Source organism: Stegostoma tigrinum, chromosome 19 (assembly GCF_030684315.1).
Source record: "Stegostoma tigrinum isolate sSteTig4 chromosome 19, sSteTig4.hap1, whole genome shotgun sequence".
Classification (NCBI taxonomy): Eukaryota; Metazoa; Chordata; class Chondrichthyes; order Orectolobiformes; family Stegostomatidae; genus Stegostoma; species Stegostoma tigrinum.
This window is the reverse complement of record NC_081372.1, coordinates 35,020,689-35,048,610: the sequence shown is the minus strand read 5'-3', so window position 1 is coordinate 35,048,610 and position 27,922 is coordinate 35,020,689. Positions and strand designations below refer to the sequence as shown.

Below are 27,922 nucleotides of genomic sequence, written 5' to 3'. Positions count from 1 at the left end.
CACAGTCACGTGAGGGCGTGGTGACGCAGAGCCGCGGCTGGCTCGCTCGTGGATTCCTGCTGCCTGGTAACACAGCCGTTGATTTACCGGCTGTTTGGAACCGCTCCCGGTGTGCGGCTAACATTGGGCGATGGGCTCTGTATTAGGGGTGTGCTCGCTCGCCAGCTTGGTAAGGATGCGGTGAGCGGTGGCGAGGCCTCGGAGTGTTGGTGACAAGCCTTATCCCTGACCCTGGCCGTGACTGGCCGCTACCGGAGCCCGGAAAGGGAGTTGCGTTTCGGGCTGTCTGGTGGCAGGCCAGAGCTTGCGATCAGGTTTAGTTCCCGCTGATGGGTACACAATATGACCGTTACTCCCCATTTCGGAGCGTTTATACACTCTGGCAATCAATTCCAGCAACTGCCAAAATCAAGGAGTGGCTTTGTCCATCGCTGGCAGTACACTGCAGCAGCTCTGTGTATGTGTCTGTTGCCCACTACATGTCTGTCTTGACGTACGCTTGTGGCTTAATGACGACTTAAAGCATCTGCTGTCAAAAAATACCCCCGACCACTTAAAAGAAACAAAAGTTAACTGTCATTGCGCAAATGTTTTGGGTTGTAGTATATAGTCACGTGATGTTTTGCGCTTAAGTGAGCCAGCTGCCAAGGAGGCATTAGACGTTTGCCAAATATTTACGTGTTGGAAATTTTGACAGTTTCAATACGGGGGAAAAAAAACTTTCAAAAACAGTGAAATTTCAAAATTAGTACGGAATTTGGAAGTGACGATTCATTTTCGACAGATTTGTATCTATGAGGCGTCGTTCATGATCTTTACATCAAATAAATTGCTTTCAAAATGTACTCTTAATAGTCGAGTTCCAGCAGTTAGTGTATATATACGGCAGCGTCCTCGAAACGGCTAGTGACCTGATCAATTTGATGGTATTGTTTGAGGGATGAATGTTAGCCAGGATACTGGGGAGAGAACTCTCCTATTTTCCTTTGAATTATATCACGGAGTCTCGTGAATCAGCCTCAGAATGTCCTTGCGTTAATACTGCATCTGAAAGATGGCGCCTATAACCGTGTAACACCTTCAATTGTATGTACGATGTCTGTGTGTAGATTTTGCTCAGATTGCAGTAACTCAGCAGCGGTAAATATGCTGCAAAATGTAGAAGTTCAAAACTTAAGTGATTCGAGGAAAATCTGTTTTATTTTGAATTACTCAGCCCACAGAACTGGATGTGCTGCATCCTGAACCATTCCTAACCTTCAATCCTTAAAGTATCTACGTAAATATTTCCTTCATTTTAAGATAAAAATATACACTGAGTTGCTGCAGTTCCTACTTATGAAGGGTTTGACAATGAGAGGACATAGATTTTAGGTAATTCGTTAAGGAAACAGCAACCTGAAAACGTGTAGTCAAGGCATGAAAGGCATTGCCTGAGAATGTGGTGGAAACTGCTTCAATTGAAGCAATCATAGAATCCTACAATGCAGAAGAGGCCCTTGAGCCCAATGAGTCTGCAGCGATGTCTGCTAAATATTTCTCATACAGTGTCCTTGTGGGGAGATTTGCTGGTACTACAAGGCAGGTTTTAATCAAAACGATAGAGCAAAAAGACTGAGCTGGTACATTAGATAAGGGGAAACAAGTCAAATAGTCAAGGCAGACAAGAGCTTGGCAAATGATGAGGAAGACTGATCAATTAAGTTGCATTTATTTCAATGCAAGATGCCTGTCGGGTAAGGCAGCTCAACTATGACATAGCTTGCAACATGAGATTGGAATATCATAGTCATTACATAAATGTAGCTCAGGAATATACCTGGCTGGCAACTTAATGATCTGGGGTAGAGATGCTGTAGGAAGGATAGAAAGGGAGGTAAGAGAGGACAGGGAGTGGCGTTTTTGGTTAAGGATGACATTACAGCTGTACTCGGAGGATATTCCTTGGAGACCATCCAGTGAAGTTACATGGGTGGAACTGAGAAATAAATGGATAATCACCTTTTTGGGATTGTCTTTAGAGACCTCCCAGTAGTCAGTGGGAAATTGAGAAGCAAATATATATGATGAAGCATTGGCGTGTTTTCCGACCTGGTCTTTAAACTCTGTGGTCTGTTGCAATGGATTGCCTCACTTCTGAGATACCTGCATTCCTCGCCCCCAACCACTCTGAGTAAAGAACCCATCTCTGACGTCTCCCCTATATCTATCTCCACTCACTTTAAAACTATGCTCCCTTGTAATAGCTACCTCCACCCTAGGAAAAAGTCTGGTTGTCCATTCTGTCTGTACCTTCTGATCATTTTGTATGCCTCTATCAAGTCACCTCTCATCCTTTGTCATTCTGAAGAGAAAAGCCCTAGCGCACTCAACCTTTCCTCATAAGATTTTCCCTCTATTCCAGGCAACATCCTGCTAAATCTTCTCTGCACCTTTTCCAACACTTCCACATCTTTCCTGTAATGCAGTGACCAGAACTGGACACAATACTCCAGATGTGGCCTTACTAAAACACTTTCTTATTTATTATATACCTACTAGAGAAAGAGAGCAATAATTGACCTTCAGTTGGGAAATAAGGCAAATCAAGCGACTGCGGTGGCAAGTGGATGAGCACTTTGGGTAAATGATCATAATTCTATTTAAACTAGTTATGGAAAGGGGTAGCTTGGATCAAACGGTTAGAGTTCTAAGTTGGAGTAAGGCCAATTTTGCTGGTATTAGATAGCCACCCCAAATCAACTTTTGGAAGGTCCTATTTGCAGGTAAAGGGCCGCTTGGGAAGTGAGGGACTTTTAAACGTGAGATAATGAGAATTCAGAGACAGCTTGTTAAAGAAGGCCTGTGGGATGCTTGCCTTTCTTAGCTGAGCTTTAGACAGAATGGTTGCTATGCTGGAACTATATAAACGTGATTAGACACTGCATGCAAGACAACAAAATGTGAGGCTGGATGAACACAGCAGGCCAAGCAGCATCTCAGGAGCACAAAAGCTGACGTTTCGGGCCTAGACCCTTACCTCTAGATACTGCATGCAATTCTGTTCACCATGTTAAAGAGAGAATGCAGAAATATAACCAAGGTGCTCCCTGGACTAAAGGGTCTGAGGTATGTGGATTTGATGGGCTGGGATTGTTTTCCTTGGAGCAGCAAAGGTTGAGAGGGGACCTGATAGCAGTATTGAAGATTTAAGGAGCTTAGATAGTGTTGATAGGAAAGCATATTTTCCATTACTAGAGGGCACAGTAACCAGGAGACAAGGATTTAACTTAAGACGTAGGAGGCTAATAGAAGAATTGAGGAGAAATAATTTCATTTAGTTGGTGATGGAAATTTGGTACTTTGTCTGAAATGATAGTTGAGTCAAAAACCCTTAAGCTGTAAGCCAAAAGTATGTATGTGCTGGATGGAATGGCTGTTTCTGTATGGTGCACATGAATGAATTGTACTCAACTTTTAATCTGAACTTGTAAAGTCATCGTTTATGTCTAAGTAAAAGAAGAGGTGTAAATGTCTTGGTGCCTCTTGATTAGTTTTGAAGGAATTCTGAAATACCATTTTGATATTTTGTGTGGGTTGTATGAGCTTGTCCGGTGATCAGAGAGGCCTTTTGAGTCTTTTTAATTTTTAGTCTCTGAAAATGTCAGTGAAAAAGCCAAGTTTTGAAATTTGATTATCCATTTTCATTATAATCATGTCGGGACAAATGGATAATTTTCACATCGATAAATTGTAGAGTGGAGCACCACAAGGTCAGTCCCAGGGCCTCAGTTATTTACATAGAACAGTACAGCACGGGAACAGGCTCTTTAGCCCACCATGTCTGCACTGACCATAATGCTATTCTAAGTGAATCCCAACTACCAGCACACGGTCTCCCTATTCCCTGCCTGTTCATGCATCTGAATGCCTCTTAAACGTTGCTATCGTATCTGTTTCTGCCACCTCTCCAGCACGTGCATTTCTGTCACTTACTACCTGTATTTTAAAAAAAAAACTTTCCTCTCCCATCTCCTTTAAACTTTCTCCTTCTCGTCTTGAACCTATGCCCCCTAATATTTGACACTTCCACCTTGGGAAAAAGACTCCACCTAGCCACTCTATCCATGCCTCTCATAATTTTATATACTTCTGTCATGTTGCTCAGCCTCTGATGCTCTTGTAAAAGCAATCCAAATTTGTCCAATCTCTCCTCATAGCTAATACTCTCCAATCTAGGCAACATTCTGGTAAACTTCTTTTGCACCTCTCTGAAGCCTTCATATCCTTTCTATAGTGTGGCCACCAGAACTGCACACAATATTCCAAATGTGGCCTAAGTATTTTGCAGCTGTAACATGACTTCCTAAACTTTATACTCAATGCCTCTGATCAATGAAGGCAAGCATGCAGTGTGCCTTCTTTACCAACTTATTCATTTATGTTGCTACTTTCAGGGAACTACAGAATTGCACTCGAAGATTCCCCTGAATGTCAATGCTGCAAAGAGTCCTGCTATTTACATGTACACTTTGCCGTTGCATTTGACCTCCCAAAATGCATCACCTCATACTTATCTGGATTAAACTCCATTTGCCACTTCTCTGTCCAACTTTCTACTGATCTATATGCTGCTTTATACTCTGGCAACTTTCCTCATTGTCCAGACCTCCTCCAATTTTTGTTGTCAGCAAGTGTACTAATCAGTCCACCTACATATTCATCCAAATCATTTACATATGTTACAATCAACAATAGTCCCGGCTGATCCTTGTGGAAGACCATTGATCACAGACCTCTGGTTGGAAAAATAATCTCCTAAAACTATCTTTGGTGATCGAGCCATTTTGTATCCAACTTGAACTCGGTGATTCGTTACAATTCATATCAATAACTTAAATGAAGGTGCCAACAGTATGGTAGCCAAATATGATGATAGAATTGTAGAAATCAAACTGTAAAGAGGATGCTGAGTCTGCAAAATGATACAGGATAAATAGGTGAGCAGAATAATTGTCAGATGGAATGTAATGTGGGAAAATGTGCTGTTGTCTACTTTGACATGAACAAAATTAAAGAATATGGTATAAATGAGGAGAAACTCAGGAATTCAAAGAATACCAAGGCATCTGGTTGGTCTTGGTCATGAACCATTAGACATTAACATGAAGGTGCAGGAAATAGCTTGTAAGGAAAGCAGAATGATAGCCTGAAGTTGTTGACTTGCTAGCTGAGCTGGTTTCTTTTTGTTCAGACGTTTGTCACCATGCTAGGTGACATCATCAGTGGAGGCTCTGAAGTAATGTTATTCGATTCTGCTTTGGAATTTATACTGTCGGGTCCATTATGGTGAGTGCTGTTATTTCCAGATTTGATCTGAATATGTTTGTATATGAGGTCCAGTTCGATACGTTTGTGGTGAAACATCTGAATTAAAAACAAGCCAGCTCAGCATGCAAGTCAACAACCTCACCCACAACCTGAGCTACAGATCTTTGCCAAAACTTTAAAGAATGATAGCCTATTTTTGCAGGGGATATCATAAGGAGTAAAATCTTGTTACGACCAGACACCACATTGGTAAGAGTGCTAGGTTAATTTGTACTATTTGGCCTCCTTACTTAAGGAAGGAATTAACTTGTTTTGGATGCAGTTCAGAAAAGTTTACGACAGCTAATTCTGCTTTTAAGGATTCCTTTTCTGAGGAAGGCTTGAGCCATCTCTCACTGGAGGTTCGATGAGTGAGGATTGATCTTACTGATGGATAAGATTCTGAGGAGGCTTGATGATGGCGTTGGTGAGAAGTTGTTTCTGCGTTTAGAGAAATGTGGAAATAGGTTCACAGTTAACCAATAAAGTGTCTGTCAACAAAGACATCATTGAGGAACTTGGATGACATGGTGATTGGTGGGGGCATGGCAGGACATTTGAACGTCTGTTTAGACTGACATGAGCTTAAAGAATAGAGAGTAGGCTTGAAGGGTTAAATTGCCTGCTCCTATTTTATGATGTGTGTACTCTGTAAATGCATCACTCCCTGTTTTCAGAAATTTCTGATCCATAATCATTAAGTTCTTTGAAGATTTAATATCCTATAATAGAATGTAAGTAGTCATAGAATTACACAGTACAGAAACAGACCTTTTGGTCCAACTTGTCTGCACTGAAATACCATTATCCAGGCGCAAAGCTAGCTATTTTGTGTAATAACTATGTAATGTCATGGTAAAACACTTTTTTAAATGCTGAAAAATGTCCTGACTTGAATTACAATAAAGATTTATTTTCTTTGGTCATTTTTAATAATTTGCTTTGTAATATTTACTCTCAGGTGCCATGTCTGTGTAGTAGTGCACCTTGTTTGCTGTGTACCTGCTGCCCCAACAGTAAGAATTCCACAGTGACCAGATTAATCTATGCATTCATTCTACTTGTGGGCACTCTAGTGGCTTGTATTATGCTGGCACCTGGAATGGAAACTCAGTTGAAAAAGGTACGTTTTATGTAATGATTCCTAAGCAGAAGAAACTTGAAGACAATAGCTGTGTGCTCCACTTTTGATGGAATGCATTAATATAAAAATTTTGGGTAGTACTTTTTATCTCTATTACTAATTCCATTCGCACCACCTATGTTAAGCAGATGGAGTACCAAAATTAAATGGATCATTATTTTTCCTAATTGTCATACTTTTAAAGATGTTTGGCTTTTTTTTTGCCCCTTTACACTTTGTTTCGTTAACTAACAAAATATTTGGGAAAGTCAACAGCGTCTGTGGAGGGAAAAAAAACCTAATGTTTCAAATCAGAAATGACCCTTTGCTGAGCTCAACTTTTATTTTAAACCAGTATCCACGGTGTTTTGTTTTCATGTTTAGTTAAGCTTATTTGTGATAAGACTTTTACTGTAAGTATGTTTATATCATTCAAAATAATATTTTGGGTGCACGCCTGAAACCCAAATAACATGTTACATAAACAGTCCAATTGGGCAATAAACTGAAGCTCTTCTGTCTGTTAATCCATCATAGATCTTTGGTGATCTTCCCAAAAGGAAATGGTGGAAGATAGGGAGTGGGGGAACCAAATCCAAAATTGGTGGAAAAAACTCGGCAGGCCTGGCAGCATCTGTGGAGAGAAAGCAGAGTTAATGTTTCGGGTCCAGTGACCCTTCTTTGGGGAGTGGGAAACTTTGAGTTGGTATTTGCTTTGTTTTGATGAGAAACGTTATTGAATGTTTGTGCTTCTATTTTGGAATTCATCTAATTCTGAAAATATACTTACTGTGAACCAAATGGAATGGACACATTGCCAAACTCCATGGGTAATTAAATTTGAGTGAACAGCATCCACTTCTATTAAATAGAAGAGTCCTTTCATAACTTGACAGAATCATCAAGTTAGGGAAGGTAATTTGGTTCAACTTAGTTTATCCATATTTAAAATATAAACCGACCACTTTCCATGCCATTCGCTACGTTTCATAATGGCTGATGTTTCTGCTGATATTCTTTGAAATTTATTCGAAGTGATTTCTTTTTGGATGAAAAAATTGCTTTCTGATGTGACTCCTAAACTTACATTTCATTTTGGACCCATTTCCTCGTGTCTTGCTATTGGGTTTATTTGGAATTATCATCCTGCTTAACCTTTCGTATAATGTTTGAAATGTATACACTGTTACAAGAGGGTTTGGGGAGGACAAAGCATTAGAGCAGATTCTTGGATATAATTGGATAGATAATTGTGAGACCAGTGCAGTTCCTCTGAAGTAGTAATAATGGATTAGCATTTGAAGATGTAGATAACGGGCAGCCATATCAGCTGGGATTTAGGGGTTAATGAGGAGAGATGGTGTACTAGAATTACAGACATGTGATTGGTGACTTTCTTTATGGTTGTTTCAGTGCTGAAGGATAGAAACTATTTTAAAGAACTTCAACCATAGAATTGCATGAAAAATGGAAATGACAAGTTAGAACAGAATCATTACAGTGTGGAAGCAGGCCATTTGGACCATCGAGTCTACACTGACTCTCTGAAAAGAATCTCGTCCCCTACCCGTGTAACCCTGCATTCCCCAAGGCTAACCCACCTACCCTGCACATGCCTGGACACTAAGGTCAAATTAGCATGGCTAATCCACCTAACCTGCACATCTTTGAACTGTGGCGGGAAACCAGAGCACCTGGATGAAATAATAAAATGTGAGGCTGGATGAACACAGCAGGCCCAGCAGCATCTCAGGAGCACAAAAGCTGACGTTTCGGGCCTAGACCCATCCAGCCTCACATTTTATTATCTTGGATTCTCCAGCATCTGCAGTTCCCATTATCACCTGGATGAAATCCCATGCAGACACAGAGAATGGTGCAGACTCGACACAGACAGTTGCCTATAGCTGGAATCGAACCTGGGTCCCTGACTGACACAGCAGTGCTAACCACTGAGCCAGCATGTTGACATTTAATTATTCTTCCACTCTTTCTTTCACGAACCTTTCCTGTCTCCCTACTTAACTGTAATTGACATCGTACATTAGCAGTTTTTCTCTCCATAGGTTTTGCATGGCTGGATGTTTCTAGAATTTTCTGCCAGTGTTAACATTTGTTACTCATCAGTTTTCCTTATTCTTGTCCATTCCCCATTCATGCAATCCTATTCATTTTCACTGTTTTTCATGTGTCTGATCTGGTGCCAAGTAAACTTTGGTTTAGTTCCTTTTATGTTTGGTGTCTGAATTATTTGTATAAATGGTCTTTTACAAAGGGTTCCTACAATATTTTAGGAAGTATATCACTAATAGTCTTAGAATTAAAAAAAAACTATTTACCTTGTTATGGACCAGACCAGACCCCTCAAAATATTTCAAGACAGTAGCCTAGATCCAGCTTCTTATTTTAAATGTAAATGTGAAGTGCGCGTTCCAGATGTCCTGTGCCTGGTCAAACTACTCGCTGTTAAGCAGAACACAATTTATTTAAACATTCTACTTAAAATGCAAGCTAAAGAAAGAGGAATTTAGAATAATCTGACTATTGAAAAACTTAACCAAATAATAGATGCAGTACCTATTACTAAATAACTGTACCACGAGCATCCCATAAAGACACCATTTGGCAAAAAGGTGAGTTTTGTTCTTGCATGTAGCTCTCAAATCCAGGAGGGGAAAACATAGAGAGCTTTCAGAGAAAGTCATAGTTAGGAATCATTTACTGAATTTCCAACTCTTCTGGGCTGCAAACAGCTTCCGACTGCTACAGTTAAGAAAGAACTAGAAAGCCTGATCTGTTAGAACTGGCCACTCCCCTTCCATTATTACATCTATTTTTTTAAAAAAAACTAAATGCTTCCTAAACTATTGACATCGGCCATTAGCAGTAGCTGCCCCGACACTGCTGCCTTTACAACCTTTTCAGAAAAAGCACCCAGGACAGAATAGCCTTTTTAAAGTGACAGCATTGTGACAGCCTCTTTTTGCTTCTGATTGTATACACACTTCGCTTTTTGGAATGAGGTCCCTTTAACAGCATTTGCTTTTTTTGTGACAATTGGCAAATATCCACCAAAATTCCACACATACAGTATTCATTGTGTTCTCTTTATGGATATTGTGATGTCCTCAGTAAATGTCATTTAAAGATAAATTTCTTCTTGAACTGGTTAAGGATTCAGGAGGCGTCTGGCCTTTTGGTGTGCGGTTTTGGGCAAAATGGAGTGGGATGATGGGAGTGGAGGGAATGTTAATTGCAAGGTGAGTGACTGGAACAAAGTAGAGCGAGAGAATAAAGGGTTTAACTGAATGATTCAAAGAAGTGAAGATAGGGATGCAGAGATGTGAGGGTGGTGTGAAAAGCAACAATTAATGAAGCAGAGAATTTGCTAAAGTCGGGAATGAAGATGTGAAGAAGGAAGTACATTAGCCTTCTTCCAAACTGCAGCTGTTAGCCAATAGTAGTTCCTTTCTCTTCCATGCATCATATCATCGACTGCCACCTACCCGGAAGGAAGACAGATAATTGGAAAAGGAGGGAGAAATAATAAGAATTACGTTAGAAGCAGCAGTAGAGACACGAAAGTAGAAAAGGCAAAGCAGAGAATCACTAAGATGAAAGCTTCACAGTTAATTGCAAGATCACTATTCTTTTTTCCAAATCCAAGGATAATTAGCTGATATAATGACGAATAGGCAAAGGAAGAACATTTAGTTAACTTATAATTTAGATGTAATTTGATACTTTTTGATAGATTCCGGGATTCTGTGAAGATGGCTTTGGTACCCAAATTCCAACTGTTCACGGGGCCGTGAACTGTGATGTATTAGTTAGCTACAAGTCTGTTTACCGTATATGCTTTGGATTGGCTGTCGTCTTCTTTCTTTTCTCTCTGCTTTTGATCAATGTGAAATCCAGCAGGGATCCCAGAGCTGCAGTGCATAATGGGTAAGTAGTCTTGTTTATGTTCAGACTTTGGAAATGAAGTGAAAGAGAAGCTAAATATTTATTGAAAGAGTATTTCTTCTGCTGATGAAACTCCCAGGCTTGCAGTTGATAAAACTGTTCTGTTTATGTGACAAGATTATTTTAAAATAAACACAATGGAGGATGTGAGTAAAACAATACTCGGTTGGGTGGACGATGGAGATGGTGATTGACAGGATGACTGATCCCTAATCACAAGGATGGGAGGAGTTCAGGGCGTGCTTTTGTTCCCTAATGTTAGAGGGGAGAAGGGAGGGTTCTTGAGCTAATGAGGACAGCTCGGGAAGCTGAAGGAAAGAATTCAGGTCCTTCCTGAAGCGATCTTTGCTGTTTTTTTGACTGAGTTTACTGACTGTTGGTTAATAACTGTTAAACATGTGAAATAGCTTTAATCATGGGCTGTAGTGTAAAATTGTTAATTGCTCATCCTATCTCCTGAAAGCAAGTGTTTGCTTATTCATTGTCCTGCTTCCATTAAACTTGGAGCTCAGTGGATTGGTGTTTGAAAATTTTCAACGTTTAACAGCGGTTTATTCTAGTCCACCTGTTTTTGGGGGGTAAGTGGCAGCCTTTGACTCTACAGTTGATTGGGTTTGATCAAATGATTTATCTGTGTTTTCAAAGTTGCCCTTTTTTGTGAGTTTTAATTGTTACTTTTTTTGCTTTTGACAGATTTTGGTTCTTCAAAATAGCTGCCATCATAGCTATTACTGTAGGAGCTTTTTACATTCCTGAAGGACCTTTTACAAGAGGTAGAGCAATAAGCTGACTTTTAAGGGGAAGAATGTTGGTGTCTGTTTGTAACTTTCTTGTTAAACTAACTTTGATTTCATTTATTATTGTCAATATACCTAGGTATAATGAAAAGGCCTGCTTTGTATGCATTTTTAAAATAATACCATCGTAATAAGTGGAAGGAAGGTTTGATTTCTAATTATTTAGAATGTGTCAAACAACAGCCTTTTCCTACAGACTACTGTTAAACTGAAATGAGTACCGTGCTGAAAATATCCAGAAAGCCAGGCAGTTTACTTGGAGAGAAACAAGTAATGTTTCAGGTTGAAGACCGACTAAGGAAAGACAGAAATATAATAGGTTTTAAGCAAGTGAATAGTGCGAGGAGGGATAAAAGGGAGAGGCTGTGATAGGATGGAGAGCAAGAGAGACAAAATGACAGGATTTAATGTTAGAAAAATCAAATGGGATGGTGATGGATTATATCTCAATCTAGATGAGATGCAAGTATTTGGATAGCAGTCATTTTGAATGCAAAATACAGGAATGTAAGAAAGAAATGAGGAACTAAAAACAAACCAGAAATAAATCCGATTCTGATCTCAACTTGCTTAACAGGAAAAGGCAGGTAGATGAAGAGAAAATATTTCCACTGTTTGGGGATTCTAAGACTGGAGCATATTGTCTGAGAACTAGGACTAGACTGTTCAGAAGAGATGTTAGGAAGCTCTTCTACACGCAATGAGTGGTAGAGGTTTGGAACTCTCTTCCAGAAATGACAGTTGTTGCTGGATCAGTTGTTACTTTTAAATCTGAGACTTGTTTTTTTGTTAAGCAAAGGTTTTAAGGGATAAGAGCCAACACTAGTTATGTGAAGTGAGGCCACAAATCAGCCATGAACAGGGGTCTAAATGGCCTATTTCAGTTCCTACATTGCTCAATGTTGAGTCCAGAAGGCTGTAGAATGAAGAGTGGGAGGATGAGCTTCTTGACCTTTATTGGAACTACATTAGCAGACCACAGATAGAAGGGTTTGGAACAAAGTGAAGAATGGAAATGACCAGTGAAGAGAAGCTCAGAGTAATATTTATGGACTGAATAAAACACAAAGTGGTCACCCAGTCATGTGGGTGGGTTCTGAAGAAGCATGACTGGACTCAAAATGTTCACTATGCTTTCTCTGGACAGATGCTGCCAGACCTGAGTTTCTCTAGTAATTTCTGTTTCACCCAGCCAAAGTTTGGTTTCCCAGTTGTCGAGTAGACCAAATTATAAGTATTGAATACAGTGTACTAAATGGAAAGAAGCAAAATTACATCATTGTTTCACTTTGTAAGGAATGTTTGAGGCATTGGATGGTGAAAATGGAGGTAAAAGGCTGATGTTACATCTCCTGCAATTGCATGTAGACGTAATCTTTGTTATTTCTTTGGGAATGCATTCAAATCAATTGCAAAACTGTCTACACTGTCACATAACTAGATGCTTATCAGTCTACATGGTGAAAGTTCCCTACTTTATTGTTCTCATTTTATCCTATCCCTGTGCTGTACTGTTCTGTGTTCTTTGTTCCCTTGATCACGCTAATGAGTACTATTTGAATTTAATCACAGCATTCTAGCCCTAAGCAGTTTTTTCTTGCATGAGATACTCTTTCATTTTTCGGTATCAGTTAATTATTTCTCAATTTTGTTTCAATATATTTGAAAGATTTTGGTACTAATGCACATCCTCCTTGCTTTGTGAGTAAGACCAGCCAAAGAAAAACTACCTTCCTTTTAATCTCATTCTCAGGTGCCATGGCTCAGTGGGTAGCACTGCTAACCAGGGACTGGGTTTGATTCCACCCTCTGGTGACTGTCTGCGCAGACTTTGCTCATTCTTCTCGTGTCTACTTGCGTTTCCTCCCACAGTCCCAAGATATGCAGGTTAGGTGGATTGGCAATGCTAAATTGTCAGTAATGTCCAGGGATGTGCAGGCTGGGTGGATTAGCCATGGGAAATGTAGGTTTACAGGGACAGAGTGGTGGGTCTGGGTGGAGTGGTGAGTCTGTGTGGGATGCTCTTCACAGGGTCAGGCCCCAATGGCCAGCTTCCACATTGTAGGGATTCTGTATATACTGTTGGTCGTCTGTGACCCAGAGTCATTCATTCTGGTTTGTGTACATTTGAGCCAGGTGAGCCAGAAACTGCTTGTGTGGATAGTTCCCTTTGGTTCAACTTCTGAAATATATTATAGAAATGCAATAGTAGAGAAGAAAAAGAAACAAAAACTGTAAGAGGAATGAAGTGAAAGTACAATCAGTAAGAAAATAGGAGAGAAAAAGGTTGCGAATTGAAAGAGAAAGACATGAAAGGGAAAAGTTATTTTGATGTTAAACATGTGGTTTACTAAATGTTTTTCTTTCTCTTCCCCCACCCCACCTGCCTACCTTAGCCTTGTTTGCCATTGGTACAGCCGGTGCATTCTGCTTCATACTAATCCAGTTGGTTTTGTTGGTTGATTTTGCTCATTCATGGAATGAGTCATGGGTAGGAAAGATGGAGGATGGGAATTCGAAATGTTGGTATGCAGGTGAGTGACTAGTAAAAATCTGAACTTGGGGGAAGCAGTTTTTAGCATCTTTAGGATTTGGTTGAAAGCTGAATAAGTTTGATACAATAGTGGTGAAGACAAAAACAAAAACTATAAGAGGAATGAAGTGACAGTACAATCAAGTAAGAAAATAGGAGAGAAACTTTTGTAGAGTTGCAATAAAGTCAACATAATGAATTGAAACTGTTTAAATTGTAATAGGTTTGTTAATATTAAATTGGGATTTCTGATAGCATAGATGTTTATGGAAAATGTTGGCGTTAGTACACTGTATTCTTGAAGTGTGTCCTCCTTTCTTTATTTAGGTTATGCATCATACATTTGACCTTGTTACTAGAAAATTATGTTTCAGCTAACAAATATTTTCATACAGGGATTATTAAAGTATTTTACCACACTAAGGTGTAATATACCCAAGGGAGCATTTCTTGGCTGAGAGGAAGTGCATTGAGGGGTTCACTAGAATATCACTTGGATAAGGGGATTTTTCTGTGAGGAGAGGTTTAGTAGATTAAGCCTGTGTTCTCCAGAATGAGAGATTATCTAATTGAAGAAAATTCTTGAGACTTGACCCTCTAAATTTGGAGAATATTGTCCCTTTGGAAGTTGGTACTATGGTCATAGGCTTAATTAGGAGTTAACCATTTAGGACTGACTTGGGGGCGGGGCAAAAGAGCCTTTTCTCAAAAGGGTTAAAAATCTTTCAATTCTTTCCTCTGGCACAGTTGTGCAGAATTGACGTTCAAACCGGAAATTGAGTTTTGGGACTAAGGAAATTGTTTCCATATCGACTAATGTGAAAAGGTGGAGATGAGGCTAATTAGCTATGATTGTATTGAATGATGGAGCAGTCTTCTAGAGTCTAATGAACTGTCCTCCTATAATGTTATTTCAACAGTTGAGAGAAAGTATGGTCATAAATGGAAATCAGACATCAGGATAAATGTTGTAGAGTATTAGGTATTTTAAAATCTGTAGCAATTAATGCAGTATAGGATAAAATATTGTCTATTCAATTGAATGCTGTACGTGCAAAATGAGTTTGCTTCTAGGAACTGTCTTAGTGGGCAAATGGCCTTTTTAATCCCTGAGTTTTTAGTTTTCTTACCTTTTAAACTCCGACAAATGTTCAAAAAGTGAGAAGAATTTTCATTCATACTTGTACCAAAGAACTAATCTTGTCTTTTAAGTTGTAGAGGAGAAATTCTGATTTAAACAATTTAATGAATTGGACTTAGAAATTTGATTTCTCAATTTTTCACATTATTTTGTTAGTGTAAACCTTTTAAAAATACCCTCTACCTCATCAATACTGTCCAATTCATTTTTTAACCTCCTCCATGTACTTCTTGGCTCCACAGGAAAATTGATGTGATACCTCTAGATATGCATGTTATTAGAAAGCAATTGAAAGAATTCGAGTATGGAGCAAATTTCAAAAGTAGTAGTATTTCATATGTACTTTAACTTAAACCATCTGTTATAGGTAGTGAATAATGTGGCTGTATTGAACGTACTTGACTAGAGTATGGTGACCAAAATATTTCTTTGCTCTGTCACATTGAGATCAACTTGCATCTTAGATACTTTAACTGAATTGTAGAATTGTCATTTTAAATTACAACATACTTAATAACCCTTTTTCATTTCCTTTTCAGCCTTGATCTCGATCACTGGCCTGAATTACATCTTATCTTTCACAGCAGTTGTGCTTTTCTATGTGTTTTACACAAAATCTGAAGGATGTGTTGAGAACAAGTTCTTCATTAGTTTCAATATGATCCTTTGCATTGTTGTATCTATTACTTCTATTCTTCCAAAAGTACAGGTAAAAATATAATATGCACTTCCTCTTCTCCTGATGGTTTTGTTCTCAAACTACAATTTAAATGTTTAAATTGTGAAATAACTACAAGTGAATATTCCTGTAAAGTAAGACTTGCTATTTAAGCTGAGTGCACCATCAGTTGGCAGTGTATGTTTAGTTTAGAAGTTTGTTCGGCATGCTGAAGAGATCTCTAACTTTGAACCGTAACTGATCATGGAACCCTGACAGGTGATAGAATTAGTGTTTTCCAGATAGTTCTATAAGATTTGAATTTTGCCTGAGTTGAACTTATGTCTGTAATGCTACTTTCTGTATGGTCTCTTGAGTTTCAGTGATGCCAATCATATTTAGAAACTGGCTGTGGATTATCTTGTGATCCAGAAGTATACCTTTCATTACGTGTGTGTAGTCAAATTATAGAACAGTTTAGCAGAACCCTTCATGTACTAAAATGTGTTCTCCTACTATGAGAATTAATCTGCTGATGATCTTCACTACTGCACTGACTAATTCCTTGCAATATAGGATTTATTTGCTTTGTTTCTTAAGATTTGTCAAAATAGAATGTATTAACTTCGGGTCCTAAATGTTAATGCATTGTTAGGATATTTTACTAAACCCTAATGTTTTTGCATTTATAGGAAGCACAACCTCGGTCCGGTCTTCTTCAGTCTTCAATCATCACACTGTACACTATGTATCTCACGTGGTCTGCGATGTCTAATGAACCCGGTAAGCCTCCACGTATGACACTGAATGCTAAATTTCTGGATAAAACTGATTTTTTTTTTGAGTCAGCATTACAGTGCAAATAAAATAAAATCACAGATCACAAAACAGATCGCTTCAATACTTTGTCATTTAAAACCTAAATCATTTGAAGTGCAAACGTAATTTTGATTGACTATCTTTAAAACATTGCTGCTATAGAGACCTTGGCCAGGATTTAGATTTGCAGTTGGGGTCAGGAAGAGGTGTAGGCCAAATTTAAAAATTGTATTCCTTGAGGGCCCATTGGATTTTGTTGCTTCTGCAACATGATGCAATTTTCAAAGGGAGAGCAGGACTTTTGGAAACAGGGAAACCCATTCGTTTTCATTTTATAGTCTATTAAGTTCCTTGAAAAACCTAACTAGCCAGGAGGGCAAGATTTTCAAAGCTGAAATAGCTGAAGGTGAATCATTTATAAGTTTTAATAATAGGACAGCCGTTGAGTTCAAAGTGATCAGAAGTTAAAGAATTTTTTCATATTGAGAGCTGAAGATCTTACTCCAGATTATGCGCTTTACTGTTTATTTGACTGCATGGTCACATTGTGAGACTACTGGCTGTCCAAATTGCGTTCTACTTGCTGTCTTCTCCAAAATAATGGTGGACAGCATATGGTTGCCATCTGCCTTTGCAACTTCGGTTCCACTCCTAGTAATGCTTGACACCACTACTTGGCTAGAGATGAAATTGATGCCCCAAGTAGGATATTTGCATCATGCAGTTGCAAAGCAAGATCAGAATTTGAAAATTATCCATGTATTGGGTTCCTAACGACAATTTGAAAATTCAGTTTCATGTGTGTAGTGCAAATTTAAAATTTTATTTTTCTTGGGTGTATAAATACCAAATGTATTGGGTCTGATTTAAACTCTAAGTGGGTTGATTTTCAAAGGACCTGTTATTTGTACAAAATTTTTTCAGGGTATTAGTTGTTAGAGGTTCTAATCATTCTGTTTCTACAGTTTACATTTCATTAATGAGCTTTAAACCCATTGTTTACATAAACACCCACTTCAAATGAATATAATTTGAAGATTAATACTTTCTAAACTTAGATCTGTGCTTTATTTTTCAGACCGACAGTGCAATCCTAGCCTTTTAAACCTTATTAAACAGTTGGCCGCCCCTACATTGAGTCCAGCCAATAAAAGTGAACCTTCAGTAAATGTAACACCTTCACCTCCAATTTCAGTGCAATGGTGGGATGCACAAAGTATTATTGGACTTGTCCTCTTCATTCTGTGTCTACTATATTCAAGGTAAGGTCCCGAGTACAAATGTTTAAACCACGTTGTTGAAGTTTAAGGCCAAGTAGATTGTTTCAGTGTTTAATATTTTAAATTCAGCTGTTAATTAGAATTGTATGGGTGCCAAAATTGTGTTGAATGGCCAATGCAAATGATTCATAACCTGAAGCAACCTAACTTACCTCTTCTTGGAATAAAGCATTTAGCTCAAAACATTTAGTTGTTGGCCAGTTTTGGCAGGACATGAAAGCCAAATTCGCATCAAAAAATTTGTACATGTATCAATATTAATTGTATCCATGTTGAAATTGGTAGGTTTGAAAGATGTATACTGAGATAACATAGGGGAAAATTGCATTTGCACCCAAAAGTGGACTTTCAGAATGGGAGATTTCCTTGTTAGATTAAAGCAAATTTTGTGGACCTCATTATTGAACCTTCAAGTTGGGAACACCTAATCGCTGTGCTCAGCAGCTCATAGGCAAAGAAACTTTGAAAGTTGAGCGATTTATGTTATTGATGAAAGCAGCCCTCTGACAAGTCCTTAAAAGTGGACCAGAAAAGGAGTGTAGCAGTGGTGTGTAGGGGGCTGGTGGGGACGGAGAATGAACTGCCACAACAGATTCCTAGGGTGCACAACTTGCAGCATCAGACAAGTTCGGATACTTAGTTTTTCCCCTGATGTTTTGTGTCCGACATCAAGTCAAAGGCAACACTTAATTCTGTGTTAACAAAGTGTGAAGCTGGATGAGCACAGCAGGCCAAGCAGCATCTCGGGAGCACAAAAGCTGACATTTTGGGCCTAGACCCTTCATCATAGAGGGGGATGGGGACAGTGTTCCTCATTTTCACCATGGGCGTCCAGTCCCTATAAACCTGCATTCCTCATGCAGATGGCCTCAAGGGCCTCCGCTTCTTCCTGCCCCGCAGGCCCGACCAGTCCCCCTCCACTGATACCCTCATCTGCATAGCTGAACTTGTCCTCACAGTAAAAACTTTTCTTTCAATTCCTCCCACCTCCTACAGACAAAGGGGGTGGCCAATGGTACCCACATGGGCCCCAACTATGCCTGCCTCTTTTGTAGGTTACGTGGAACAGTCCCTCTTCCGCACCTACACTGGCCCCAATCCCCACCTCTTCCTCTGTTACATTGATGACCGCATCGGCGCCTCCTCTTGCTCCCCAGAGGAGCTCGAACAGTTCATCCACTTCACCAACACCTTCCACCCCAACCTCAAGTTCACCTGGGCCATCTCCACACGTCCCTCACCTTCCTGGACATCTCAGGCAACCAGCTAGAAACTGATGTTCATTTCAAGCCCATCGACTCCCACAGCTACCTAGAATACATCTCCTCCCACCCACCCTCTTGCAAAAATTCCATCCCCTATTCCCAATTCCTTCGCCTCTGCCGCATCTGCTCCCAGGATGAGGCATTCCATTCCTGCACATCCCAGATGTCCAAGTTCTTCAAGGACTGCAACTTCCCTCCTCAGTGGTCGAGAACGCCCTCGACCGTGTCTCCCACATTTCCCGCACACGTCCCTCACACCCCGCCCCCACCACAACCGCCCCCAGAGGACCCCCTCATTCTCATACCACCCCACCAACCTCCAGATACAACGCATCATCCTCCGACAGTTCCACCATCTTCAATCCGACCCCACCACCCAAGACATTTTTCCATCCCCACCCTTGTCTGCCTTCTGGAGAGACCCCTCTCTCTGTGACTCCGTTGTCCGCTCCACACTCCCCTCCAACCCCACCACCCCCACCACACCGGCACCTTCCCCTGCAACTGCAGGAAGTGCTACACTTGCCCCTACACCACCTCCCTCACCCCCATCTCAGGCCCCAAGATGACTTTCCATATCAAGCAGATGTTCACCTGCACATCTGCCAATGTGGTATACTGTACCCGTTGTGGCTGCCTCTACATTGGGGAAACCAAGCACAGACTTGGGGACCGCTTTGCTGAACACCTCCGCTCGGTTCACAATAAACAACTGCACCTCCCAGTCGCGAAGCATTTTAATTCCCCCTCCCATTCCTTAGACGACGTCCATCCTGGTCCTCGTGCAGTGCCACAATGATGCCACCCGAAGGTTGCAGGAACAGCAACTCACATTCCGCTTGGGAACCCTGCAGCACAATGGTATCAATGTGGACTTCACAAGATTCAAAATCTCCCCTTCCCCCACTGCATCCCAAAACCAGCCCAGCTCATCCCTGCCTCCCTAACCTGTCCTTCTTCTCACCTATCCCCTCCTCCCACAAGTCGCACCTCCATTTCCCATCTACTGACCTCATCCCATCTCCTTGACCTGTCTGTCCTCCCCGGACTGACCTATCCCCTCCCCTCCTCTCCACCTACCTTCTCCTGTAACCACCTTCGGTCCGCCTCCCCCTCTCTCCCTATTTATTTCAGAACCCTCCCCCCATTCCCCTCTCTGATGAAGGATCTATGCCTGAAACCTTAGCTTTTGTGCTCCTGAGATGCTGCTTGGCCTGCTGTGTTCATCCAGCTTCACACTTTGTTATCTTGGATTCTCCAGCATCTGCAGTTCTCATTATCTCTGATCACAAACTTAATTCTGTGTTCTATTTTTTTGTTTATCTCTTGCTTGGAGACACTGTCTTCTGGAAATCCAGGTAGATAACCTTCAGAGATTCACTTATTTACCTTGGTGGCACTGTCTCAAAACAAATAACTTGTCATACGTAATCAGCTCCAATCTATTTTCAGTCATTCTATCCCTACAACAGACATTAATAACTTTCCCAGGCCCAATATGTAACTTAAGTCTATTGTTACTTGTTTTTTACCTCTTACCCTTTTTTTAAATCATGGAGAGGCATTTGTAAATTTATTTCACCTTTGGAAAGGCTTTAAAGATCATAGCCAAGACTTGTGCAGTTTTCTCAGTTCTTTTAATAGCCTGTCATGGAAACCATTGTGCCTTGGAGATTTATCTATCTAAATATCTATCTTTTCTATTAACATTTTCCTTGTGGGTAAAATTACTTTCTCCCTTTGGTTTGTTTTCAGTTTCATACTTATCACTGATATTTTATCCCTGTTGCTCAGTTATGCAAAACAGATACAAAACACTTGTTTAATAACTCATAATTAAAACAGAATATTATAATTTGCGCCAATCTTTGGGCATGAAGATCCCTCAGCAATTCTCATTTTTAATACACTAATATATTACTACCTTTTAGCTTTAACATTATTGCATATTTTCCTCTTTGCAGTGCTTTTTGTTTTCTTTTTGTTTCTTTGTTGCTTCATGCATTTTTCCAGTCCGCTGATTACTGTTTTTCTTCGCATTTACACAAACTTCTTTCCTTATCATTATATTGTGTCTTGCTTTACATGTTGATCTAGGTCAATTGATTGTACAAGTGGAATGTCATGTGTTTATCTTGTAGATAGCTCTTTAAATAACTCATTGTTCTTTAGAATTGTTAAGCTTCCACAGTTTTAATATGTTCATCTTATGACTCCTTTCTCCAACATCAGCCTTGCTCAGGTTGAAAATCTCGGTTTATGTGTGATCTTTCCTATTCCAAACTTCAATTTTGCATTCCTATTTTGGTGTGGTCACTTTATAGATCTTACCTTGCTGTCAATTTGCTAATTAATTTTGCCTTATTACAAAATCTAGTTTAGTTTGCTCTTCTTTTTGAGTTTTAAAATAGTCTCAATGTTTTATTGCATTGGGGCTGGGGTGGAATCCACTAATCCTTGGAACAGGAATTCTTTCTGAATTTTAGAATGAGACCTCTTTTAGGCTGGCCACTGTGACAGAAAGTCAGTGCCTGAAAGGCTGCAGCTGGGATTGATCCTAAGGGGTAAACGTCAGCGAGCAATCAGACCAACATTTGAAGTGGATGGGTAGGATTAGAGGTATCTGGAAGGGTGAAGATTTTGTGCGGAGTGTTAAGATTAGCATTCTGAAAGGAATGGCAAAGACACAAGGTTGAAAAGTTAAATAAACTAGCAGGAAGAAGGGTTTTGGAGAGATTGCGGGTTTGTTGTGGAGGAGGCTGCTTAACTGAAGACTTAAGAGACAGCTTTTGAATGTTCACAGATTTGTGTGAAAATGAAAATCTGTAACTATGACGTACTGTGTAGATGGAGAGTTGAAATTTGACACTGGAAGATGTACTTCGGGCCAGTCTTTGAATTTCTTGTTTCAATTATGCTCATTCAAACAAGTGGTGAACATATCTCCACTTTTGTCTTCGGTCTTATAGCTCAAGGAACTTTGGAGATTGTGGGAGAGCCATTCATTACAAAATATACAACTTTTTGTTTTTGTTAATATGGCAGATCAATTCAAGCCTTTGGGGACTGGCAAAGTATTGCTTATGTTGGATGTGGCATTAGTGCTGTTGAAGATCAAAGAGATTGGTTTTCTTGTGATCGAGAGCGGTCTTGTCTGACTCTCGGTTACATGAGTGTTACTTGGAAGTTTTCTATCTATATGGATGTATTCCGGGTCTTTGCCACAGAATATTTGTGTATGGAGATGAACGCTGATTATCTGAAAAACCGTCTCAGTCTGTGCCTTCAGGTAAAAGCAAAATACTGTGGATGCTGGAACTGTGAAAGAAACAGCGCTAGAAAATCTTACCAGGTTTGGCAGCATCTGTGGAGAGAGAAATTGTTAACATTTCGAGTCTTGTATGACTTTTCTTCAAAACTGTGTTTCCTAGCGTTTTAATCATTGTCCTCTCAACTGCAGTAATCTTCCATTTTGAGTAACGTATAACTTAACTTCTAGAGGATTTTCCTTTTTAACTATCTTATTTTTTCAAGTGTATCTTGTTTTGAGACCTGTTTCTGCTTTAATCTGAAGAGCAGCTGATCTCAGTACTCCTAAATTAGTTAAATTTAATGTTAATGCTCTTCCTGCAATATGCCAGTTGAAATCAAAATTTATTTGAGCATAATTGTCAAGGCTGGCATTTATTGTCCATTGGCCTTGATGGATGTGAGCTGCCATCTTGAACGGCTACAGTTCAAGTGGGGGTACACCAGCAGTGTGCCAGGGAATTTCCAGCATTTGACCCAGCAATAGTGTAGGAATGGTAGCATTTCCAACTCAAGGTGGTGTGTGGTTTGGACAGGAACTTGCATGTGATGGTGTTCCCATACATCTGCCTTCCAGGTAGCAGAGGTTTAAAACTTCAGAGCTTCAGAAGTTCTTACCTCCTTCATATGGTGCATGCTGCTGTCATAGGAGGAAGTAGTTGTCCGACGAGAAAAAGGTTGACGTGCTAGACTTGTGTCCACTGGAGTTCAGAAGGGTAAGATTTGACTTGGTTGAAACATTAAAAAATCCTGACTGATCATAACAGGGTAGATTTGGAGAGGATGTTTCCACTTATAGGAAGAACCTATAACTGATGGTCACTGTTTAAAAATCAAGGATTGCCATTTTTTTTTAATATTCTTTCACAGGATGAGGGCATTGCTGGCTAGGCCATCATTTATTTCTTATCCTTACTTAGCTACATGGCAGTTTAAGAGTCAGTGCTGATAATGCCTCTAGACCGTCACCTCTGCAGAAACAGAGATTAGGAAATCTTTTCTCTTGGGAGGTTTGGAACCTTTGGAACTCTTTCCTGGTCAAATAGCAGAAGCAGAGTCCTTGAATATTTTAAGGCAGAGCTAGGTAGATCCTTTATTGAGTAAGAATTCAAAGTTATCCGAAGTGGGCACCAATAGGGATGTGAAGTTACAATCAGATCACACGTGAATAATTGTTGAATAACAGCAGCCTCGAGGCTGAATGATCTATTTCTGTTCCTAGTTCGCATATGCTAGTAATGGAGGTAGTGAAAATCTAAATGTGTGGGTGTCGATCAAATAGGCTACTTTTTTTAATGCGTTAAGCTTCTTGACTGTTGGATTTTATCAGCTAGGTGAGCAAAGAGAATTCCATTGTCACATATCTCAGAATCACAGACATGTTTTGGTGCATCGTGGCTGCACTGGCTCTTCAAATGAGTATTTATACCAAATACTAATTTTGTGTTTTTTTTTCATACTCTTGCATTTTAATGATGATCCAGTACACTCTTAAACGTCTCAATTGAATGTGCCTCCTCTACACTCCAGATAATGCATTCCATACTCTACCTACTTAGTGTGAAAATTTCTTTCTATCTTGTAGGTGGTGGGCATGGTTTGGAGGAACCAGGATATGAGTTGTTCACCACAGAATTTCCATGCTTTGATCTGCTGTTGTAACCACAGCAATTATGTGGCTAGTCCAGTTTTGTTTCTGGATATATTAATGGTGGGGGAGTTCTACAGTGAATGACAATTTTAGATGGTCAGTTTTCGCCCTTGTTGAAGGTGGTTCTTGTCTGGCATTTGTCTGGCACAAATGTTAGTTGCCACTTGTGAGCCCAAGCCTTAAATGTCATCCAAGTCTTGCTGCAGCTGGGCACAAACTGCCTCAGCCTGTGAGTTGTGATGAATGATCCTAAATATCTTCATTGAACATTGCTTTTTCTAATCTTTGAGGGAAGATCAATAATGAAACAGCTGAAAATGTTTGTGCCCAGGACACCGTCCTGAAGAGGTCCTTCAGAGATGATTGGGTTGGTGAGATCTCAATCATTATCTTTTATGCCATGTATGTATGATTCCAACCAGAGGAGAGTTTGCCCTGCATTTGTTATTTTCATGTGACTGAGACTTGTTTGAGACTTGAGTTTAGACTTTCGAGGCAGTATTTGCTGGATCAACTTTTTCCTGCCTTTTGTGAACAGGATGAAATCTGTACGACTTTCCACATCATTGGATGGATGTCACTGTTGTCCAACACAGCTTGAGTAGTCCATGGCTTGTTTTGCTGCCCCAATATTGTCGGGTTTATAGCCTTTCCTGTATCCAGAAAACTGCCGTCAACTGCTTCTTGACATATGGATTGAACCTAATTAGCTCAAGGCTAATGTCTGTGTTACTCAGCTACAGGAAAAGTCAAAGTGGATAGCCACTCTCTGTTTGACCCGAAGTAATTGCAAATATTTCAGTTTTGCATTTCGCATTGAAGTCACAGGCTCCCTTATTCTGTCGTTGGGTATTTAATTACCTACCACCATTTACCGCTGGACGTGGCAAGACTGCAGAATTTTGACTTGATCTGGTCATGTAACTGTTTAACTTGTATTGCATGTTGATCAGCTTTTTGTATGCATGTCATTCTGTGCTATAGCTTTGCTGAGTTGGTGCTTCATGTTTAGATATGCTTAGTGTTGCTGTGCTGATTATTGTATTTCTCTGTATACAGCATTCGTTCCTCGAACAACAGCCAGGTGAACAAGCTAACACTATCGGGCAGTGAAACTGTCATGTTGGATGACTCATTGGCTGGAGATGCTGTTGGTGTTGAAGAGGGAGATGGAATACGAAGAGTCCGTGACAATGAACAAGATGCAGTCCAGTACAGCTATTCATTCTTCCATTTTATGCTTTTTCTGGCTTCTCTTTACATTATGATGACACTTACAAACTGGTACAGGTAAACAATTGCAAAGGCTTCTTTCCACAAGGTTTATTATTTCTTGGTTTAAAACTTAATATAATTTTATAAATTTAAAATCTGTCTCAATCTGTTCTGAGTGAGTGGTACAGTACTAATGTACTCAAATTTAAACATCTGTGCTTCCGTTACTTTTAAATAACTTCTTATAATAGAACTCAAACAGTGTTTCCTCATTACTTAATTCTGACAGAATGTGTATATTCGGAATAGGTTGATGTGATGGATAAATTCTCATTGAAGCAACATCAGTATTATAGGTGTCTAGTTTGAGAATAGAATAATTTCACAATTGTAACAATAATGTGACAAAGCAAAACTTATACATGAAGGAGATCAGGTGCATTTTATCTGTGCTCTGCCCCTTGAGCCTTGCTGCAGTCTGCTTGTTAATTTTGTTCCTTTTCTCTTGTTTTAGCACTGCTGTGCTTTCTGGAACTGATGTGTGCTTATTTTTAAACATTAAATTTAATTATTTACATAACAGACCTAGATCTAATTTAAAAGGGAAAAAGCATAAGGCTATGGGGAAAGTACAGTAGTCTCACACTTATGAATAGCTTAATTCAAGAATTGGATTGGGAATGGTAGACAAAAAGGTGCTAACATCCAATTCTTCAAATTAGCACATGGACACTATCAAAGGGTAACAAAATTTTGTATAGATGCACAGAAGGAAGAGTCTCATCATTGGTTCTGATTTAAGTCACACTGAATGGAGTAAAATGAGTCTTACTTATGATGTCATAAAAAGTACAACCTGGCGTCAACTACTTGCTCACCAGTCTTGCTCAATTATTCATGATCAGTCTGTGGCTTTTACTGAACTTGCCTGCATGTTCCCCATAACCCTGACTCCCTTGTCAATCACTCATGTGCCTAACTTGAATATATTCGAATGACCCAGCCTCCACAGCTCTCTGGAACAAGATTCCAAGAGCAAACACTCCTCTGAGCAAAAATAAATCCCTCATCTGTTTTAGTTGGGAAACCTTTTAGTTCTAGCTCCTCTAACAAGGGGAAACATCCCCCCAGCAGCTATGCTATCAAATCCTCAGTTTTCAATGAGATTACTTGTAATCTCTGAAGTTAAGAATGAGAAGCCCAATCTTAACCTTTCCATCCAATACAGCTCCTTTATCTGAAGAATCTGCATCATAAACGTTCTCTGAACTACTTCAATGTATGTATATCCCTAAGTAAGGCAGTTGAAAGTTATACACTGTGTTGGGACCTCACCAATCCCTGTATAGCTGTAGCAATATTTCACCCCTTTCAATGAAGACCCAAGTTTCACTTCCCTTTCTAATTGTGCTAACCTTCGTGATTAATAAACAAGGACATCCAGATCATTCTATAACTCAGCATTCTTCAATCTCGACCTAAATAAGTTTCATTTTTCCTGCTAAAGTGATAGCCTTATCTTCCCATTTTATTACTGCATCAGCAAATTCTTGGGCAATCCACTTAACCTGACTGTGTTCTCTTCAAAGCTTGTTTACCTACCTATATTTGTATCATCGTAACATTTAGCTTCAGCTGAGTTGGTCTGTATTGTCTGCCCACGGTATTATGTCACCTGATATCTTGTGATAGTGACATGGACATTGATTGTGCAGCTTGGAAGTGTTATTTTCTAATAGTAATGATGTCCCTTTTTTTTGTCTTCTGGAGTTATTGAAAAGCTCATATTGACTTTATTTTTGTCAATTTGTTTTCTGTTTATACAGCCCTGATGCTGATTATAAGACAGTGACAAGCAAATGGCCATCTGTGTGGGTGAAGATCACTTCAAGTTGGGTCTGCCTTCTGTTGTATGTCTGGACATTGGTGGCCCCTCTCATTCTTACTAACCGTGACTTTGACTAGAGTGCTTCATGCTTGTTTGACTGGTTGCTGAATTAAACAAAGTCCATCTAACATGAAACTAATTGGTATAGCTATTGATTTTTTTTTTTGTTTAATAAAACATTGCATACTGTAGAACATTTATTGGGCCTGTTGCACTGAAATACAAAAAGAAAACATGTTTTTAGCCTTAATGTTGTTATCTCCAGATGAATAATATGCACTTTGCATCCACTTGAAAGCTATAAGAATGAGGTGTTGCCAGGGAGTATCAGTTTGGAACTCTTAAATTAGTTGTCTGTTGTAGATTATAAGGCAGTTCTGTTTAGAAGCTCTTTACAGTTTTCGCAAAGCATTTAATACTGCTTTACAGAGATTTGCTGTTAGGTTCTACGGGTTTATGCTACATTTGGGTTTTTTAAAATTTAAGATTGTAATAATGTATTAAAATGTGCACTTTTTGTGCATTGCATAAATGACATGGATGTTGAAGTTAAACATGCCATTCCTCTGCTCTTGCAAGAGCAAAACATAAAATCGAATAGTGATTTCCACACAATATTTAATGTGTTTGTATAGTGTGTAGAGAATATAATGGTTTAAAACAGTGAGCAAAATTTTTCATGCATGTTAGCAATGAAGTCTGGTCCATAAAAATCTTGTCTGTAAAGAGTTTTTATTGAAAAGATAAATGTTAAATTATCCTAATCAAATCTGTATTAAGCATTTAGCATTATTAAAGTACTGAAAAATGTGATTGTGTATCGCTTTCTCAATTCTTTCTGTTCATCTGAAGGCATTCGTATTTATGATTTAAGCTTGTTATGCAGTTAGTAAAAGAAACTGAAAAGAATTATTTAAGACTGGATTTT

General features: G+C 39.4%; 1 protein-coding gene across 1 annotated transcript; it reads left to right on the top strand.

The window, feature by feature from the left end:
• Nucleotides 1–27,807, top strand: LOC125461371 (serine incorporator 1-like). The gene is made up of 10 exons (XM_048550076.2): nucleotides 1–169; nucleotides 6,311–6,472; nucleotides 10,227–10,420; nucleotides 11,132–11,211; nucleotides 13,632–13,769; nucleotides 15,449–15,618; nucleotides 16,260–16,350; nucleotides 17,465–17,648; nucleotides 24,951–25,181; nucleotides 26,933–27,807. The coding sequence occupies exons 1-10, from the start codon at nucleotides 131–133 to the stop codon at nucleotides 27,069–27,071; spliced, it is 1,428 nt and encodes a 475-aa protein (XP_048406033.1). The 5' UTR covers nucleotides 1–130; the 3' UTR covers nucleotides 27,072–27,807.
• The last annotated feature ends 115 nt before the right edge of the window (nucleotides 27,808–27,922 follow it).

Excerpts from the sequence above, each read along its gene's own strand:
- LOC125461371 (XM_048550076.2), top strand. The coding sequence starts at position 131 with ATGGGCTCTGTATTAGGGGTGTGCTCGCTCGCCAGCTTG. Across the intron at positions 6,473-10,226 it reads TGGAAACTCAGTTGAAAAAG|ATTCCGGGATTCTGTGAAGA; the intron begins GTACGTTTTATG and ends ACTTTTTGATAG. Across the intron at positions 10,421-11,131 it reads AGAGCTGCAGTGCATAATGG|ATTTTGGTTCTTCAAAATAG; the intron begins GTAAGTAGTCTT and ends TGCTTTTGACAG.